Source organism: Cervus canadensis, chromosome 4 (genome assembly GCF_019320065.1).
Source record: "Cervus canadensis isolate Bull #8, Minnesota chromosome 4, ASM1932006v1, whole genome shotgun sequence".
NCBI lineage: Eukaryota > Metazoa > Chordata > Mammalia > Artiodactyla > Cervidae > Cervus > Cervus canadensis.
The window spans coordinates 91,946,087-91,965,304 of NC_057389.1; the positions used below are offsets into that span (position 1 = coordinate 91,946,087).

At 55.9% G+C, this 19,218-nt stretch overlaps 2 protein-coding genes across 3 annotated transcripts; one reads left to right on the forward strand and one right to left on the reverse strand.

The window, feature by feature from the left end:
• Window positions 1–282: 282 nt before the first annotated feature.
• KRI1 (KRI1 homolog) lies at window positions 283–9,810 on the forward strand. Its single transcript, XM_043466659.1, has 19 exons — window positions 283–437; window positions 554–627; window positions 1,233–1,338; window positions 2,037–2,142; window positions 2,782–2,836; window positions 2,922–2,971; window positions 3,288–3,384; window positions 3,476–3,553; window positions 4,003–4,136; window positions 5,025–5,151; window positions 5,254–5,349; window positions 5,448–5,618; window positions 6,441–6,516; window positions 6,603–6,691; window positions 6,769–6,895; window positions 6,981–7,111; window positions 8,033–8,097; window positions 8,213–8,311; window positions 8,944–9,810. Exons 1-19 carry the CDS (start codon window positions 344–346, stop codon window positions 9,281–9,283), a joined length of 2,115 nt encoding a protein of 704 aa, XP_043322594.1. The 5' UTR covers window positions 283–343; the 3' UTR covers window positions 9,284–9,810.
• On the reverse strand, window positions 9,469–18,043 carry ATG4D (autophagy related 4D cysteine peptidase). 2 transcript variants are annotated; one of them, XM_043466660.1, is made up of 10 exons: window positions 17,438–18,043; window positions 16,570–16,653; window positions 16,314–16,487; window positions 15,417–15,690; window positions 15,278–15,342; window positions 12,538–12,668; window positions 11,154–11,232; window positions 10,996–11,072; window positions 10,796–10,915; window positions 9,469–10,010 (listed from the first exon to the last, which is right to left on the reverse strand). In XM_043466660.1, exons 1-10 carry the CDS (start codon window positions 17,667–17,669, stop codon window positions 9,828–9,830), a joined length of 1,419 nt encoding a protein of 472 aa, XP_043322595.1. In that variant the 5' UTR covers window positions 17,670–18,043; the 3' UTR covers window positions 9,469–9,827. The 2 variants fall into 2 exon arrangements, with proteins under 2 accessions (XP_043322595.1, XP_043322596.1); XM_043466661.1 differs by lacking the exon at window positions 10,796–10,915.
• Between the last annotated feature and the right edge of the window lie 1,175 nt (window positions 18,044–19,218).

Sequence of the window (19,218 nt, forward strand, 5' to 3'; positions counted from 1 at the left end):
CAGGGCGCCAGGGGTGAGTGAGCTGGGTGGGGCAGCGGTTTACGCTGTCGGAACGGAAGGGAGGCAGGAAACCGCGAGTGGAGAAAGGGCCCCCAGATGTCAGCTGGGTGCCGGGAGCCCCGAGGGTGGGGGAGTGGGATGGGCGGTGGCTGCAGCCTTGCCCGCAGAGGCGTGGCTCGTGGGCGGAGACTGCAGTCCCAGGGCCAGGGATCCCGGAAGGGCCCAAGGCAGGGTTCTTTGCGGCCCAGGAAGCTCCGCCCCTATTTAAAGGCAACTGTGCGTAGCCCCGCCTGCGGGGAGGCGGTGCTTTCCTGACGCATGCGCAGTGGGTCGGAGGGCAGCCATGCCGGAGCCTCGCGGGTCGTCGCCCCTGCGGGTGAACGCGGCGTTCGCGGCGCGGTACGGTCGCTACCGTGAGCGAGAGGAGCTGCAGCGGCGTGAGTGCGGGGCGCATGCGCGTGGGGCGCCGGCGCGTGTTGGGCGGTCCGCAGGTGGGGCTTGATCTGGTCCCCCAGGCTCACCTGGGTGGGGGGCTCGCATCTTTGTCCCACAGTGAAAGATCGCTACGGGGACCAGCACAGCGGCAGCGACTCCAGCTCCGAGTCTGATTCCAGCGACGAGCACGTGGTGAGCTTCTCCGCCTCCGTCCCGGAGTTGCGAGAGGTGTCCAAGGGCCCTGTCGCATCCTGGCCCGGACTTACAGGGGGCAGCTAACGTCCAACCCCATCGCGCCTTCATCCCTGACAGTCTAACCATTTCTCCCTGTCTGCCTCTGTCCCCAAAATGGGGCATCCCTCTGCCACGTGGAGCACCCAGCTTTTCCCCACACCAGCCCTGATCTTCCTAGACTCACTGAGCCATCCAGCTTTCCCATTCTGTTCTTCATATGCCTTCTCTGCCCACCTGCCCCTGTATCATTCATCGCTTATTGATTCCGGGAAGTACCACCACCCCCTTGCCTGCTACCTTTTTTTGCTTCCTATTCTCTGCTCATGTGTGGTCCACCCCCACGGGGTCCCCTCTCCCACCTATTTGACCCCCCTCCCACTCATATCCAGCCCTCCAGCCCTCCCCCCACCTGCCTCTACCCAGCTGGATTCTCCCTTCTTCTAACTTGTACCCCTCCCTGCACCCTAATTCCCACACCTTCTCAGCCTTCCTGCCCCTGTTGCTTACTGCCCCCATCACAGCCCCCTTCTGAAGTCTGTCCCCACCCCCTTTTTCTGCTCTAGGAATTTGACCCCCAGCAAGAGCGTGACTTTTACAGAACTCTCTCCTTGTTGAAGAAGAAGGACCCCCGCATTTATCAGAAAGATGCCACCTTCTATCAGCGAACAGGTCTGGGGTTGCTTCTCATGAAACCCTGGGTCCTCATTGCCTTAGAAGCTGTTGTGGCTATTTAATGGATCTTTCCGTGGTCGCTCAGACAGTAAAGAGTCTGCCTGCAATGCAGAAGACCTGGGTTCAGTCCTTGGGTCAGGAAGATCCCCTGGAGAAGGGAATGGCTACCCACTCCAGTATTCTTGCCTGGGAAATCCCATGGACAGAGGAGTCTGGCAAGCTACAGTCCATAGGATGCAAAGAGTCAGACACAACTGAGCGACCAGCACTTTCACTTTTATTTCACCTACAAGTCAGACTTGATTAGCAGAGGGACTTCCTTGGTCGTCCAGAGGTTAAGACTCTACACGTCCATCCCTGGTGGGGCAACTAAGATCCCACATGCCACGCAGCACAGCCAAAAAAAAAACCAAAAAACTGATTACTAATCAGCTAAGAGTGTCCAGGGTTATGACCTGTTGTCACTAATAATGGCTGTGTGTCTGGCACTGTTCTGAGTGTGAATTACTCACTGAGTGATCACCACCAGCTATTACCAGGTAGTAGCAAGTGTGATGCCTGTTTGATAGCTGGGAACTGGTGGCTTGGGGATTTGAAACCTCCATCTGACTCTGGCCCAGCAGTTATTCTCTGCCTGGGGGAGGAAGGGGGTTGTGGGTGTGGGTGATGACAGGTGTCTTGTGGTGGCCCTGCAGCATCGTCCTCAGACAGCGAAGAGGAGCCAGCAGCTGAGAAGAGAAAGAAGGTGCAGCCCATGTACCTGAAGGACTACGAGAGGAAGGTTATCCTGGAGAAAGGAGGGTGAGGAGACAGCCTGACTCCTCCGCTTCTACCTTCCCAGGGCAGGTGGACACGTGGGGGACTTAGGGGCAGGCGTGGGAAGAAGCCAATGACTCACCAGAGTTGGGAGAACCTCAGAGAGCAGGTGGCTTGGTGACCTGCCTACATCCCACTACCCCCGCCCCCCAGCTGTTGCTCTGTTTTTGAATTTTTGTCTCTTTTAATAATTTTTATTTATTTATTTATCTTTGGCTGTGCTGGGTCTTCATTGCTGCGAGGGATTTTCTTTAGTTACAGCAAGCAGGGGCTACTCTCTAGTTGTGGTGTGGGGGCTTATTGCAGTGGCTTCTCTTCTTGTGGAGCACAGGCTCTAGGGCATCTGGGCTTCAGTAGTTTCGACATGTGGGCTCCGTAGTTGTGGCTCCTGGGCTCTAGAGCACATGCTCAATAATTGTGGCATAAGGGCTCAGTTGCTCCAAGGCATGTGGGGTCTTCCTGGATCAGGGATCGAACCTGTGTCTCCTGCTGCATTGGAAGGCGGATTCTTTACCACTGAGCCACCAGGGAGGCCCCGGCTGTTGCTCTTAAGAGCCTCCCACCCCACGGTGACAGACAGGCCAGGGGGAGTCTGTTCTGAAACCTTCATCCTTCCTTGCCCAGCAAATATGTCGACGAGGAGAATTCAGATGGGGAAACCTCTGATCAGAGACTCCAGGTGTGTGGGATGGAGGCTGGGTGGGAGGGTTGGGGGGCTGAGGGGCCCGTGGCTGGGTCTGAGGCCCCTGTCACTCTCTCTGCAGGAGACCTCGTCAAAGAGTTATGTGGAAGAACAGAAACAGCTGAAGGAAAGGTGAGCCCTGGGGCCGGTTGAGCAGCCAAGTAGAAAAGAGTTGAGGCTCTGAGCTTGGCAGGCCCAGGTTCAAATCCAGCTCTGTCACTTAATGTGCCCACTTAATGGGCACTTGTGTGCCCTTGGGCCTGTCATTTGCTGTCTCTGGGCCTCAGTTTCTATATCTGTGAAATGGGGTTGATCATGGGCTGTATGTCACAGCACCGCTCTGGGCTGGTCAGGAGGAGCTCAGGGCTTATTAGTAGATAGGGCTTATCTTTGGGGCAGCGGGCAGGGCCAGCACACCCATCCTGAAGCTTGTTTCTCACTTGGGCAGTTTCCGGGCATTCGTGGAGGACAGTGAGGATGAAGACAGTGCCGAGGAAGGTGGCTCCGGGTTGTTGCAGAAACGTGCAAAAAGCAAAGAGGAGAAGGTGGGTGCTGGGTCCCAGGGGGATGGGGGGTGGTGGCAGAGAGGGGGCACCAGGGGTGTCCTGCAGATCCTCATCACTGGCCACCCCTCAGGCCCAGGAGGATGCCGACTACATTGAGTGGCTGAAGGGGCAGAAGGAGATTCAGAACCCTGACACCCTGAAAGAACTGGTGAGTTCCCATCCCTTGTTACTGACTCCCTAAACTTCCAGGTCTGCCTGCATTCAGCCTTTTCCTGGAAACTGACCCTTGAATGGCCAGCCGGGAGCACATAATCTCTTCCTTTTCTTTTTTCCCCTTGCACCATGCGGCCTTTGGGATCTTAAGTTCCCCAACCAGGGATTGAACCCGTGCCCCCTTCAGTGGAAGCACGGAGTCTTAACCACTGGACCCCCAGAGGAGTCCCCAGAAGCACATCCTCTGAGGATGGGGCCCCACATCTCTGGGCCTCAGCTTCTATATCTATAACACAGGGATTATCCCACTTACTTCATAGACTGGCTGTGAAGCTGCAGTCTTCACTTACACCCACTGGGTGCCCACAATCTACGCCCCTACCCCGCTGCTTTGCTGACCCTGAGTCCCTGACTTGGGTGTTATCACACACCCTTCACCCCTAGACTCATCTCAGGGAATTCTGGAACAACCCAGAGCTGGACGAGGGAGAGCGCTTCCTGCGAGATTACATCCTCAACAAACGCTATGAGGAAGAAGGGGAGGAGGAAGAGGAGGAGGAAGACGAAGAGGAGGAAAGGTGAGTGCTCCTGTCCCCCAGGGGCCTAGAGACAGCACTGGCCAGAAAGGAAAAGGCACTGGGTGTTTACTTTATCACACAGTTGGTAACAGAGTTAGGGACTTCCTTGGTGGCTCAGTGGTAAAGAATCCGCCTGCCAATGCAGGAGACATGGGTTCGATCCTTGGGTCGGGAAGATCCCCTGGGGTGCCGGAGAAGACTTGAGAGTCTCTTGGACTGCAAGGAGATCAAACCAATCAATCCTAAAGGAAATTAACCCTGAACATTGATTGGAAGGACTGATGCTAAAGGTGAAACTCCAATACTTTGGCCACCTGATTGAAGAGCCGACTCATTGGAAAAGACCCTGATGCTGGGAAAGATTGAAGGCAGGAGGAGAAGGGGACAGCAGAGGATGAGATGGTTGAATGACATCACTAACTCAGTGGACGTGAGTTTGAGCAAATTCCAGGAGATAGTGGAGGACAGAGGAGCCTGGCTTTGTGACCGTGAGGTCGCAAAGAATCAGACACAACTTAGTGACTGAACAACAGCAGCCGAGTTAGCCTTTTATTTTTGGCTGCATTTATGGTATGGAGGATCTTAGTTCCCCGACCAGGGGTTGAACCTGGGCCCCCTGTACTGGAAGCGCACGCAGGTCTTAACTACTGGACCACCAGGGAAGTCCCCAGAATTGGCCTTTCTTGAGGAAGAGACCCAGAGTGTGGGCTCTGGAGCCAGCGGGCCCTGCTCCTGGATTTCCATGCCTCGGTTTCCCCATCGGTAAAATGGGGTAACAGTGGCTCCCTAGCAGAGGGTTCTTGTGAGGATTAAACACGTGAACACGCTGGTACATAGGCTTACAGGAGCTCTGCTGACCTCCCAGCCCCGCCCCATCTCATCCCTCAGGGTCCCTGGTCCCCCGGTCCAGCTAGCTGTGGACGACTCCTCAGACGAGGGGGAACTGTTTCTGAAGAAGCAGGAGGACTTTGAGCTCAAGTACAACTTCCGCTTTGAGGAGCCAGACTCTGCCTCGGTGGGTGGCCGGGCTGGGAGTCGGGGGCCGGGGGCCAGGGAGAACCTGGCCGGAGGGTCCCAGGCCGGGGAAGGAACCCAGAATCATCTCTGGTGCCCACAGGTCAAGACCTACCCTCGGAGCATCGCCTCCTCCGTGCGCCGAAAGGACGAGCGCAGGAAGGAGAAGAGGGAGGAGACACGGGAGCGGAAGAAGAGGGTGAGTGGCTTTCAGGGCGGCCTTTGGGGGGCTGTCCACCTGCAGGGGTTAGGAGGGCTGCTGACACGCGGCCTCTCCCCCTGACCTGCCGCCTGCAGGAGAAAGCGAGGAAGCAGGAGGAGCTCAAGCAGCTGAAGAACCTGAAGAGGAAGGAGATCCTGGCCAAGCTGGAGAGGCTGCGGCAGGTCACGGGCAACGAGACGCTGGGCTTTGAAGAGCAGGACCTGGAGGATGACTTCGACCCTGCCCGGCACGACCAGCTCATGCAGGTGTGACCCCAGAGCCCCAGCCTGACTGCAGCTGAGTGTGGCTCGGGAGTGAGCAATCCCTTTCTGGCTCAGAGAAGTGACTTGACCTCTCTAATCCTGTGTCTCTTGTCTGTAAAGTGGGTCCAAAATGCAGCATTTACCTCAGGTCCGTGAGAAATACTAAATGCTAATTAACTTGGTAAATGCTCAGGGAAACGTGGGTCACTGAATTTTCTTTAAATTCATTTACTGAGCCATTAGTGTTGATTGTTGTATTGGGAGGGGGAACACGTTCAGACCATGGAAGCAGGCAATGAGACCTGGATGGGAGCCGCAGTGGGGACCCCGGGCACCACAGAGTGGACCCAGACTCAGCCTGGGGGTTCATGGAAGGGAAAGTAAGGATGAGTAGACGGGCCAGGTGAAAAGTGGAGTGGGTAGGTGCTGTGTAGTTGAAGGTAAACCTTCACTTTCTAGGAGCTTCGTAATCCTGAGCTTCAGGTTCTGTGTGTATTAGTAGTTTCTGTCTTTTGGGGTGCTTGTGAGAATGCAGTGAGACACAGCCCAGTGTTGGGCCTGTAGAAGGTGTTTGTAAGTGGCACAGTTAGCAACATTTGCCTTTACTAGCCAGTGGAACGGGGGCAGAGAGCGGGAGGGTCGATGGGGCAAGATGAGCTAAGAAGTGGGTGTGGAGGGACGTAGACACACAGGTTCTATGTGTGGTTCTCCCCACGTCAGGAGCTGGGTCCTGGGGGGCGGTGCTGGGGAGCCACAGAAGGTGCAGGAGCACCAGTGTCTGGCGGGGAATGGGCCCTGCTGACCCTCCCGGCCCCGACCCTGTAGAAGTGCTTCGGGGACGAGTACTATGGCGCCATGGAGGAGGAGAAGCCGCAGTTTGAGGAAGAAGAAGGGCTGGAAGGTGAGGTCACTTGGGGTACCAGGCTGGGGGTGGGGTGCTTGGCCTACTGATCCCCTCTTCACCCCTGCCTGTCTGGCCTGAACCAGACGACTGGAACTGGGACACGTGGGCTGGGCCGGAGCAAGGTGGAGCTTGGAGCCAACAGGAGCCACACTGCGAGGACCCCGACTTCAATGTAGGTGCCCTGGGCGTGGGAACCAGGGGGGCGCCTCAGAGGGTCCCCCGGCAGGCCTGACCTGTGTGTCCCGGCAGATGGACGCCGACTATGACCCCAGCCAGCCCCGGAAGAAGCAGCGAGAGGCCCCTTCGTTGGGCAAGAAGAAGCGAAAGTCGCCCTTCGCTGCGGCCGTGGGACAGGAGAAACCTGTGTTTGACCCCGGTGAGGCCCAGACGGGTGCCCGTGGGTGGGCAGGAGCTCCCTAGGGCCCTGCACGCCCCGACAGCCTGGCTCTGTCCCCACTCAGGGGACAAGACATTCGAGGAGTACCTGGACGAGTATTACCAGCTGGACTACGAGGATATCATTGATGACCTGCCCTGTCGCTTCAAGTACCGCACGGTGGTGCCCTGCGACTTTGGACTTAGCACTGAGGAGGTGGGACCCCAGGGTACCCCAGAAGCGGGGATGCCCAGAACTGGCCATGTTGTGACACAGACTATTTATTTCTTTATCTCCAAAACAATAGAACCAACAGTGCTAATAACAATACTAGTAATATTGCCTGCCACAAAGGTTTTCTGTGAGGCAGGGGCTCAAACAGTGCTCTGCCCACAGGAAGCCCCAGTAAATATGTTTTAATTCTGTATATTGGCAGCAGCGTGGCCATTAAGGCTTGGCACCTGTTGAAATCTTGACCGGGCCACTCACCAGCTGTATAACCTTGGACGCGTGACTTAAGGATCTGTAACTCGGTTTCCCCATCTGTAAAATGGGCCTTATAACAGCCCCACCTTATGACTGTGGATGTGAAACAAATGTGCTTTGAATGTCATTGTGCCCTAGCCATGATGGCTATGGATGCTTGACTGTAAAAATAGCCAATAATGATTGAGCTTAGACCATTTGTATTCGCTTCATCATCCTGACAACCCTCCAGTAGGTTCTGAGGTGGGGTGCCCAACTTATAAGTGAGGAGACTAAGGTCGTAAGGTTGGGAACCTGGGTCTCATCTGTATTAGCAAAGCTGGTCATTGGCATGGAGACCCCTCCCCTGGTTTGAGTCTGCTGGGACCACAGTGTACCAGTCAGGGCCCAGATTGTAATCTGACATTAGCCATTTCCTGGCCATGTGACTTGGGGTAAGGATCCCCTTCTCTGGGCCTCAGTTTTCCCATCTGATGCCCTCAACAAAAAATCCTCCATTGGCCTCTGCAGAAATCAGCTCTTTCTCACCATCATGACACTGCTGCTTGGTGGAACTAACATTACCTTGCTTTGACCCATGAGGTGACTAAGGCTGAGAGTCAGGGCCCCCCGGGGCTCACTAGCAGGACCCCACCCTCCCTTCCCTTGCAGATCCTCGCTGCCGACGACAAGGAGCTGAATCGGTGGTGCTCCCTGAAGAAGACCTGCATGTACAGGTGATGGAGTGGGGCTGGGCCGGGTGCCCCGGGAGCAGGGGCAAGCAGGCTGGCAGGCAAGCACGAGCCCCACCCAGGCCACCCAGCGACAGACGTGTCCACTTGGGGCCCGCAGGTCGGAGCAGGAGGAACTGCAGGACAAGAGGGCGTACAGCCAGAAGGCCCGGAACATGTGGAAAAAGCAGCAGATCTTCAAGTCACTCTGCCCAGAGGAGTGAGTATGGCGGTGGAGGGGTGGGCTTCGGAGCCCTGCCAGGCCCAGGGTTTGAGTCATGCTTTGTCAGCTGTTTGTCACATGACCTTGGGGGTAGGGTTTCCCTTCCAATACCTGGGCATCAGGTCTTGGCTGGGCCATAGCTGTATGACGTTGGGCAAGTCATTTTCCCTCTCTGGGCCTGTTTCCTCATTTGCAAAATGGAGATACAGATGGCTCACTTCTTGCTGGGTTTTTCTTTTTTTTGAAGATTTAAGTAAATCAATTCAGGTAAAGTGCTTAAAACAATAAATGCTGGATAGCTATTAGCTCTTGTTACTGTTCCTGTTATTTCCTGATCTGTAAATCAGGAGTGCTCACAGAGTTGATATAAAGCTAAAATGAGTTAGTTTGTGTGAAGAGCTTAGTGTAGGCACAGGCTCAGTGATCAAGAGCATCAATCACTCACTCTGGCTTCAGAGTAGAAAAATCCCAGTGTGGTATCAGACCCATGTTTGAGTGCAGGCAGGCCCCCAAATTGTTCTGGCCACTTCTCTGAGCTGCCCCTTTCCTCATCTATAAAAACGGGGCAGGCTCGGGGAGGAACCTAATCGTGACCGGCCTGGGCTGATCCATGACTTTTCTTCCTCCAGGGCAGAGATGCCCACGGAAGCCACAGGGAAGCCACAGAGAGACAGAGCTGGCCCATCGGGACAGCTGGTGGCACTTGATGGGGCCTGTGGCAAGCAGTCCCGGCCCGAGAGCACCCCAGCACAGGAAGAGGCAGACCCTGTGACACCCACGGAGAAGCTGGCCCCCCAGAGGCGGAAGAGGGGCAAGAAGGCACGTCTCCTGGGCCCCACAGTGACACTCGGGGGACGTGAGTTCAGCCGCCAGAGACTGCAGGCCTTTGGCCTCAACCCCAAACGGCTGCACTTCCGGCAGCTGGGCCGACAACGGAGGAAGCAGCAGGGGCCCAAGGGCAGCCACTGAGCTCGAGGGAGCCTGCAGGGACCCCTTCCCCTTGACTGTATGGCCCCCCACATCTACCTGTAGGCCAGGGAGTCTTCCCATCTTAGAGATGTGGAAGCTGAGGCCTACTCAACAAGCTTCCCCAGATGACTCGGGGAACCTCCCCTCAAGACACACTCAAATGCTGGGCCCAACAATAGCCACAGTCAAGTCAAACGGCTTTATTAGCCCCCAGCAGCCACGGCCCCTCCTCCCTCCCACCAGCTCTTGGCAGGATAGGGGCTTTGTGACCGGTGAGGGGCATGGACGGTCCAGTGCAAACTACAGTACGGAGTCAGGCCCTGAGTGGGTGCCCGGGGGCCTCCCTCCCTGCCCCATGAGGAGGGCCCAGCTGGTGGGAGGCAGGTGTGCGGGCTCTGTTCCTGGCTGAACGGCCCCAGCCCGGAGGCTTCCTGGACTGGTCTCTCTCAGCTGCACTTGTCAGGGGGGAGTTGAAGCTCCCACACCTAACATGACATAAATTAAAAAATAAATAGGGTCGTGTCTTCTCCCTTATCCCCTCCCTTTATAAAAACACAAAGTCCTCAGAACTTGGGCGCTTAGCCTTGAGGAGCCGGCCACTGCGAGGGAGCCGCAGTGTCTGCTGGGAGGGTGGGGAGCAGAGGTCATCCAGGCTGTGGTCCTGAGCGTGGCCATCGACCAGGGTGAACATGGGGTATCGTTCTGTGGCTGAGGAGGAGCTGAGGACCTGTGGGGAGGAGAGAGAGCAGCTCAGTCCCAAAGCCATGATAATTCCCCAAGTAAATAAAATTATTTTAGCAGCCATATTTATCAGGTACTTCCTGAAGTCAACTCCCGTCCCTCCAGGGCAGTGACGCAGACCAGCCAGTCGGCACCGTCTGTCCTCTGGCTACAGTGATGGGCTCAGTAATGAGCATATGACCTTGTGCAACCAGTGAACCACAGCCCTGGGATTTTCCTTCTCTGCTAAGAACAGGGGGCTCTTTCCACTGAACTAGATAGTGGGGTAGGGTGGGGGGCAGCTCCCCTGGTGGCTCAGCAATAAAGAATCCCAGGTTCCCTGGGTTGGGAAGATCCCCTGGAGAAGGAAATTGTGATCCTCTCCAGTATTCTTGCCTGGGAAATCCCATACAGAGGAGCCTGGCAGGCTACAGTCCATGGGATTGCAAAGAGTCCGATGACTGAGGCCGTGTGCACACCCAGAGAAGCTGGTGGTCATTTCTTACCACTGTAAGGGTAAATCCCTGAGAACAACAGAACCAAAGGACAAGGCAGGTCCTACGACTTCAGCCTCTGGGGACCAGCTGTTCCCTTAAATTTTTCATTTCATGACGCTTTGCTCTCATCAGAGCTGGGCTTTCAAATCAGACCTAACCCAAGCTGAAAAACCCTGTAGGGCTCCTGCAAGATAATAATCCTGACAACAGGGCCAGGTCTGCTGGCCTCATGGCCTCTGTTGTCTTCAGCTGTAGCCCTGCCCTTGCCCCCCACCCCCTAGCACACCCGGCTCACCCTGGTCAGCTCTGAGCAGAGTGTTTCAAACTCCTTTCTGTCTCCAGCATAGAAGCCCACGGTACAGCTTGGGTCCATCTTGGCAAAGGCCATCTTGCGGGGTGAGGTGCAGTGGAAGGACTGGGGTGGATAGATGAGGGAGGCTCAGGGGGTTCCCTCCACACACCTCCAACCCCCCCCGGGGATCCCATCTCACTCACCTCCAGGGGGAAGTCGGCCTGGCTGACATCCACGGTGGGCTGGCAGTAGTGTGGGTCCAGGTAGAGCAGGAAGTCATCTGCAGGGAGGACGTGTGAGGGAGGGGGTGGCGGTGGAAAGGGGGTGTGGGGGGATGTAGAGCAGTGTGGTGTGGGCCTACCCTGGTAGCCGATGAAGTACAGCGAGTGGCGGGGCTTGCCCCCCATGATGCCCAGGCACAGCTCTGAACGGAGGAGCTCCTGCCAGAAGGAAAGGCGGTGGAGTGAGGACCCAGGGCAGGTGCTGTCAGGCACCCTGATGCCTCATGAAGCCCCAGGGCTTCTTCCCTGGTGGCTCAGTGGTAAAGAGCCCGCCTGCCAATGCAGGAGACGGGCTGGATCCCTGCTCGGGGAAGACACCCCATCTCCCCCATGCCAGGGAGCAACTAAGCCCACACGCCACAACTACGGAGCCTGTGCTCTAGAGCCTGGGAGCTGCAACTGCTGAAGCCCATGCCCTGGAGCCTGTGCTCCCCAACGAGAAGCCATTGCAATGACAAACCTGCACACCCCAACAAAGAGTAGCCCTGGCTTGCCGCAACTAGAGAAAAGCCAGTTCAGCGACAGACCCAGCACAGCCCAAAATAGATAAATAAAATCATTCCAAAAAAAAAAAAAACCGACAGAGGCCCAATGTGTGCAAAACCAAGCCTGTGCTGGGCCCTGGGGGGTGGCAGTGACCAAGATGGACAAAACCCTGTCCCCATGGAGCTTATGTTCTAGTGTGGGAGAACGAAGAACAAGAGGAGTAAGTTCTGTCATGTGTCAGAAGGTGGTAGCTCTCTGGAGAAGAACAAAAGGAGGGAAGAAGGCTTTGCAGTGTTAAGCAGGGGGAGTCAGGAAAGACCTCACTGAGAGATGATGTTTCAGCAAACAGTTAAGGAAATTCAGAATTTGTCTTGGGAAAGAGCACTCCAAGTGGTGGGAATGGCAGGTGCAAAGGCCCTGAGGCAGGTGTCTTCTGAGAGCAGAAAAGAGGCCTGTGCGGCTGAAGCAGAGTAAAGTGAGGTGGAGAGTGAGTGTGGGCAGACGGTAGAGGGCCTTGTTGGCTGTGGGGAGATCACTGGCCTTTGCTCTGGGTGTAAACACACCGGGGTCTTTCCAGCCTTGCTGTTCCTTTTGCCTGGACGACTACTCCCCTGGCTTCTCATTTGCTTCTGGCTAGAGAGGGGCTTTCCGAGGCTGGCCAGCCACCCCCACCTGCCCTTCATCATGTTAGTTTTGGTTCCTTTACAGTACGAGTTGCAACGCCACAGCCGTCAACTTGCTTCCACACCTACTGCCTGCTACTCCCCCACTAGAATGTCAGCTCCCAGACGGCATCAACTGTTACCTGTTTACCTCTGAGTCCCCAGCAGCTGAGAGGGTTTTTGGCACATAATAGGTGCTTCATAACTACTGGATGATCCAATGAAGAGACAAAGGAAGCATAAACCCCTAACCCAAGCTGAAAATGTCTGCAGGGCTCCAGTGAGGGGGGCGGTGGGGGAGCCTGGCAGAACCTACCTTCACGCAGGGCACATACACGGGGTTGAGAGTTTCTCCACCAAGCCGCACTGGTACCAGGATGACCACGGACTTCCATTCAGCCGTAGGGTCTGGCCGGGCCACCAGGCGTGCCACGTCCGCCTTGTATACTGCAAGGACAGGGCAGCAGGTCACGTTCTTGCCCGCCCTTCAAGTCTCACTGTACGAACCTCCATCCTTAGGGGCCCAACCTCGCCTGAGCAACCTCCCTGGATGACACTCCTGTTCCTGGCAGAAAAGCTTTCCAGCATTCGCCACCCCCCGCCCCAAACTCCCTCAGACAATCCCAGGCACACCAGGCAGGTATGGACACTCCCATTTCACAGAAAGGGCGACTGAGGTCCTGAGATTATGACAAAGAGTGTAAAGCCAGGAGGGAGGTGAAGAGCCTTCCCCACAGCCCAGAGTGCCTGTCCAATCCCGGGCCTGACTAGTCTTCCCCTACTCGGCACCTGGGCTTGCTGAGATGGAAATGGGAGCACCAGTCAGTCAGCTGAAAGGCCCTGTGTGTCCCTCAAGTTCCATCCGCTGGTCTCTGCTTTCCTGTCATCTCCTCGTGGCTATGTAACCCCGTCCTGACTCCCAGAAAAGGACATTCAATCTTTCCTGGAGACAAGAGCTGCAGTGGTCTGAATGCCTCAGTCGTGTCCAACTCTGTGCGAACCCATGGACTGCGGCCTGCCAGGCTCCTCTGTTCACGGGATTCTCCAGGCAAGAATACTGGAGTGGGTTGCCATGTCCTCCTCCAGGGGATCTTCCTGACGCAGGGATGGAACCCGCATCTCTTAAACATCTCCTGCATTGGCAGGCAGGTTCTTTACTATTAGCGCCACCTGGGAAGCCCCCCTCTCCCCTTTCAGATGTTGAAATTCTAACCCCCTCCCCCAAGTGATGGAATGAGGAAGTGGGAGGTGAGGCGGTCATGAGTGACATCACTGCCCCGTAAAAGCGACCCCAGAGAGCATGCTTGCCCATTTTGCTGCCTGAAGATACAGTGAAACAAACCAGGAAATAGGCCCCCCAACAGACACCAAAACAGCCAGTGCCTTGATCCTGGACTTCCCAGCCTCCAGAATTATGAAAAATAAACACCTTCTTTACAAGCCACCCAGCCTGTGGGTGCTTGTTTTGTTTTGTTGGCTATGCTGTGTAGCTTGTGGGATCGGAGTTCCCTACCCAGGGATCAAAACCAGGTCCCAGCAGTAAAAGCACCGAGTCCTAACCACTGGACCACCAGGGAATTCCCTGGTCTACGGTACTTTCATTATACCAGCCCTAACAGACTAAGAGGCTCTCTGCGAAAAATTACACCTTGCCCCAAACGCCTATACTTTTTCATAAAATGTATAGGGTCTGTAGATTCCTTGATACCAATCCATGAAGCTAAACTGATTGGGAGGGCATAATAACAATGAGGGGGTGCTTCCCTGATAGCTTCCCTTGTGGCTCAGTTGGTAAAGAATCCACCGGCAATGCAGGAGACCTGGATTCGATCCCTGGGTTGGGAAGATCCCTTGGAGAAGGGAAAGGCTACCCACTCCAGTATTCTGGTCTGGAGAATTCCATGGACTGTATAGTCTATGGGGTCACATCACAAAGAGTCAGACACAACTGAGACACTTTCACTCACCCAATAACAAAGAGAGGTAACATTCAGTGAATACTTACCATATGAGAAGTTCTGTTCTAAAAGTTACTATTTTTAATTTAAAAATCTTACTTATTTTTGGTTGTGCTGGGTCTTTGTTGCTGCTCTGGCTTTTCTCTACCTGCAGAGAGCAGGGCCTACTCTCTAGCTGTGGTGCACCGGTTTCTCACGGCCAGCGGCTTCTCTTGTGAGCACAGGCTCTAGAGGGAGGGCTTCAGTAGCTGTGACCCTTAGGCTCAATAGTTATGGCTCTTGAGCACAGGCTCAGTAGTTGTGGCGCATGGGCTTAGGTGCTCTGTGGCATGTGGGATCTTCCTGGATCAGGGATCAAACCCATCTCTCCTGCATTGGCAGGTGGGTTCTTTAGCACACTGAGCCAGCAGGGAAGCCCCTAAGAGTTCTGTTTATCACTGACTCACTTAATCCTCCTGAAAACCCCGTGAGGCAGAGGAGACCTGACTTTTGTATGCATTAGCACTGTTTACAAAGCAAAAGTGAGTTGGGAACTTCCCTGGCTGTCCTGTGGTTAAGAATCTGCCTGCCAATGCAGGGGACACGGGTTTGATCCCTGGCCTGGGCAGATTCCACATGCTGAGGGGTAACTAAGCTCTTGCGCCACAACTATGGAATCTTGAGTGCCTGGAGCCTGTGCTCCGCAACAAGAGAAGCAACAGCAATGGGAAGCCCATGTGCAACTAGAGAGTCAAAGAGAGTAGCCCCTGCTCACCACAAGGAGAGAAAAGCCCACCGCAGCAACAATGACCCAGTGCAGCCAAAAATAAACAATCATTCTTTTTTAAAAAAGAGTGAGTTGGACCTGAGAGAGGAATTCCTTCTGTCCTTTATTCTATTACTCAGAGAAGCCCCTGAAGTCTCCTCTCCTGATTCCAGAGAGAATGAAGGGATCCTGAGCAGCGCGCCCGCCGCCCAATGTGGGCCTCCAGTCCTTTCTAAGGGTCCCTCTGCTGCATAACTTGTCTCAGCTTCTGAGGAAAGTGGGTGCTAAGAGGCGGCTGAGGCAGTGACTGGCGCAGGGCGAGAACCCCATGACCTCAGCCCTCAGCCCCTTACCTGTGCAGTCCTGGGAGACGTACACCACCAGGCGGGTGACCTCTGAGCAGCTCTCCACAGCTTTCCTGGGGATGGAGGAGAGGCCTGAGTTCCCCGGAGGGGACCCAGAGGCTCCCGCGTCCCCTGCCACGGCCCTCACCTGAGTATGTGTGCCACCAGAGATGGCCCATACCAGTCGCCTGCCTTCTTGCCTGAGCCCTGCCCCAGCTCCACCAGCCGGTGTAGGCCGAAGGGGGCCCGGGGATGGTCAGCGAACCAGGACACAATCTGCCGGTGCCGGCGCTCCTGCTCCAGCTCAGGGGCCTGGGCCCAGCGCGGAGGGATCCACCGGGCAGGCCCGCGGTACCGGTTGGGAGAGGCCAACCCCGAAGGCTCAGGGGGGCCCAGGCCTGCGCCCTGGGACCACGTCCAGTCTGGTAGGGATGCAGCAAATTGTCAAATGGCGATGGTATGGGGGGGTGGGGCAGTTCCCATGATTCACACACAACACTAATGCTCCATTAGAAACCTCATGTTTAACTACACTTTTCACATTCCTTAAACTTGCTATTAATTTTTACATTTTGGATGCACTGACGCCATGCGGGAGCTTAGTTCCTGACCAGGGATTGAACCTAGCCCCCTGCAATGGAAGCACAGAGTCTTAACCACTGGGCCACCAGGAGTGAGTGAAAGTCGCTCAGTCATCTACAGCTCTTCGCGACCCCATAGACTGGGGCCTGCCAGGCTCCTCTTGCCAGAATTCTCCAGGCAAGAATACTGGAGTGGATAGCCATTCCCTTCTCCAGGGGATCTTCCCAACCCAGGATAGAACCCACATCTGCCACATTGCAGGTGGATTCTTTACCGTCTGAGCCACCAGAGAAGACCCCCCTTAAACTTATTTTATAAACAACTCTCACTCCACCCCCAAACTTAACTTTACACACAATTCTAACAGGACTTGAAATTCTTGGTTTACAAACCATTCTAACACTTTTGACCTGGGGTTGGCGCTATACTCCTTCTGTGCCCTTCCCCCTCCACCACCGCTCACCTCTGGGCAGGAAGTGAAGCAGAAGGCCCTGAGCCAGCATCATCTGCCCACTTCGTAACATGCACCCCCAGCCACAGTCTGAGGTCAGGCTGCCTCCCGCGAGGGGTGGGAAGTCGCGGCGGTATGTGAGCCATAGGCGGGATACAAAGTCCCGCTGGAAACGCTGGATGTCACCTGCAAGAGCAGGTTTGTTAGCTACCACCAGAAACACCCCTTTGGGGCCTCCTCCAACCCTAGTCAGGGGCCACCAGCTCACCCTCGCCCTCGAAGCGGTAGCGGCGGCCACAGAGATGGACGTTGGAGATCTTGCTAAAGCTGGTCCGGCTTTTGACTGCCCAACCTTGGGAGACATAGGGCAGCCCCCAGCAAGATGAAGCACTTGCTTGGCAGACAGGTACCCTAACAGGACAGCAACAGTGCTTGCATGCCCCCATGTGTGAGACGGGGGCTGTCCTAGTTCTTATCTCAGGGTAGGCTTTTGGGGAATCTGTGCTACATTCCTCTCAGATGGAGGCGGGGCCCCTATAACAGCCACATGTGTTGCTTGTGCATGCTCAGTCATGTACAACTCTATACCACCCTTTGGACTGTAAGCCGCCAGGGTCCTCTGTCCGTGGGATTCTCCAGGCAAGAACACTGAAGTGGATTGTCCAGTTCCTCCTCCAGGGGATCTTCCCCACTGAGGGAGCAAACCAATGTCCCTTGAGTCTCCTGCACTGGCAGGCAGATTCTTTACCAATTATGGCATCTGGGAAGCCACATGCATGTCTGCCATTAATTTCAGGATGAATCAAAACGGGTCTGATTATTGTACCCATTTTACAGAGGAGGAAAATGGAGGCACAGGGAAACAAAAAAAACCTTGTCCTAGATCACACTGAGGAGTTGACTGAAACTTGAAAACACATTCCCCTTTGGACCCGCCAGCCGGCGGCCCGCCCTGGGCTGGGCAGGGCGGGAGACGACCCACAGGTGACTCACAGGAGGGGAACAAAGGGGGGAATACTTGGCAAGGGCAGGGTCCTGGCTCTCCTTGACTCCCACCGAGATCCTAGCCCTGCCCGCCAGAACTTCAGCTCGCTCCCACGTCAGAATCGAAGCCCCGGGCCCCGCCCCCTCCTCACCGTACTTGACGTTGTTCCAAGCGGTCAGGAACTTCGCCTTAAACTTGTCCACTTCGTCCGGCTCTCCGGGGCCGGTCCCGGCCGATGCAAGAGCGGGGCCGCTAGCTCCGGAGGGCCCCAGGCCGTTGGGGTCCGGGGTTCGGGGTCCCCGCGGCCTGCGGCCCTCCGGGCGGCGCGCGTCCTCCGGACTCCCGCTCCGGTACTGAGCGGCGGCCGGCGACACGGAGTTCATGGGCGGGCCGGGCGGGCGGACGGAGGGCCCCGGGGGCCGCGCGCGAGCGCCCCAGGGGCCAGGACGCGGCCGGGACGCGGCCGCCCAGGAAACTGCTAGTGCGGCCCCGGTGCGGCGACCAGGCCCCCGGGCCCGGCGCGGGACGCTGTCACCGCCGCCGCCGCCATTTTAGCGGCCCTGGCTCCGGGAGGGAGGCGGGCGTGACACGGCCGGACGCCCCGCCCCGGCCCGGCCCCCAGCCTGGGTCCCCGGCCCCGGTCCCGGGTGGCGGCTCTGGGGACTCCTGACGCGGAGCCTCCCGGCAGCGCCACGCGACCCCCACCGCCGCCCGCCTTATCGCAGCGCCCAGGCGCGACCGAGCCCCTGCAGGTACTTATCGGAGGCCCCAGAGCCGGGTCGCACCGCCCCGGTCCCGCCCCGCCCCCGGCTTCGACCCCGCCCCTGCCCGGCCCCGGCCCCGCCCCCTCCAGGCACTGGGGGACTGACCACCCCCCGCCCCCGAGGCGGGGTCCCTTATGCCGTCTGCACCTGCCTGCGTCCCCCGAGGGATCAGAGCGCTCCTCCGAGAGCTGCTCACCCAGGACCCGCCTCCACCAGGGGCCCAATCTGTGTGTGATACCCACTCACCCAAAATCCCCCTTCAAGCCACATCTCTACGTGCTTCAGTTTCCCCAGGAGCAAAAAGGGGCTCGAAAATACAGCACAAATGAATCTTCCTAATTTTACTGAGGGAAAGACGCCAGGCCAAAAATTTTAAAAGTATGTACTCTATGTTTCTATTTAAACTCTAGAAAATGCAACCTCATCTATAGTGGTTGCCTGGGGGTTGGGTGGGGAGACGTGGGAGGGAGGGATTAAGAAAAAGAACTAGGATTTGTTTAGTATTAATATCTTGATTATGGTGATTGCTTCCAGCTCAACGGATTGTACACGTGAAAAGTGTGTGGTTTGTTGTGTGTCACTTATACTCAATAAAACTGCAGTAAATGTTTTCAATGCATCTAACTCAGAGGAACGTTTGGAAGACAGCTGAATTCATCTCTCTAAAGCGCTTAGCATGGCATTTGAGGCACAGTTAGGGCTCAGCGAAAGCCAATCGTGATCTCACAGGCAGAATGAGTATAGTGACCCTGGAAACCACAGAGAGAGTGGCCTCTAGTGGCCAGCTCAAGGGCTGTGTCCCCAGCCAGCTGAAGGAAGTTGGATGAAGGATCTGGACAAGGGTGTGTGATGTGAAGACCTGCCTCCTTTCTCAAATTCAATAGGTACCATCCCACCTCAGGACCTTTGCACCTGCTGTTGCCTCTGCCTAGACGTCTCTTCCCTGAGATATCTGCATGGCTCTCCCTCAGCCTTCTTCAGGATTTTATTCATATGTCATACCTGTAGTGTGACCATCTTCAAAATTCCACCCCATCCCTACCCTTGGGACCTTTTCCCTTCCCTGCTACATATATATATATATATATATATTTTTTTTTTTTTTTTCCAGAGCAGTTATCATAACCTGATTGAGTAAGCTGGGGCTGCTATAATAAATAGGGCAGAC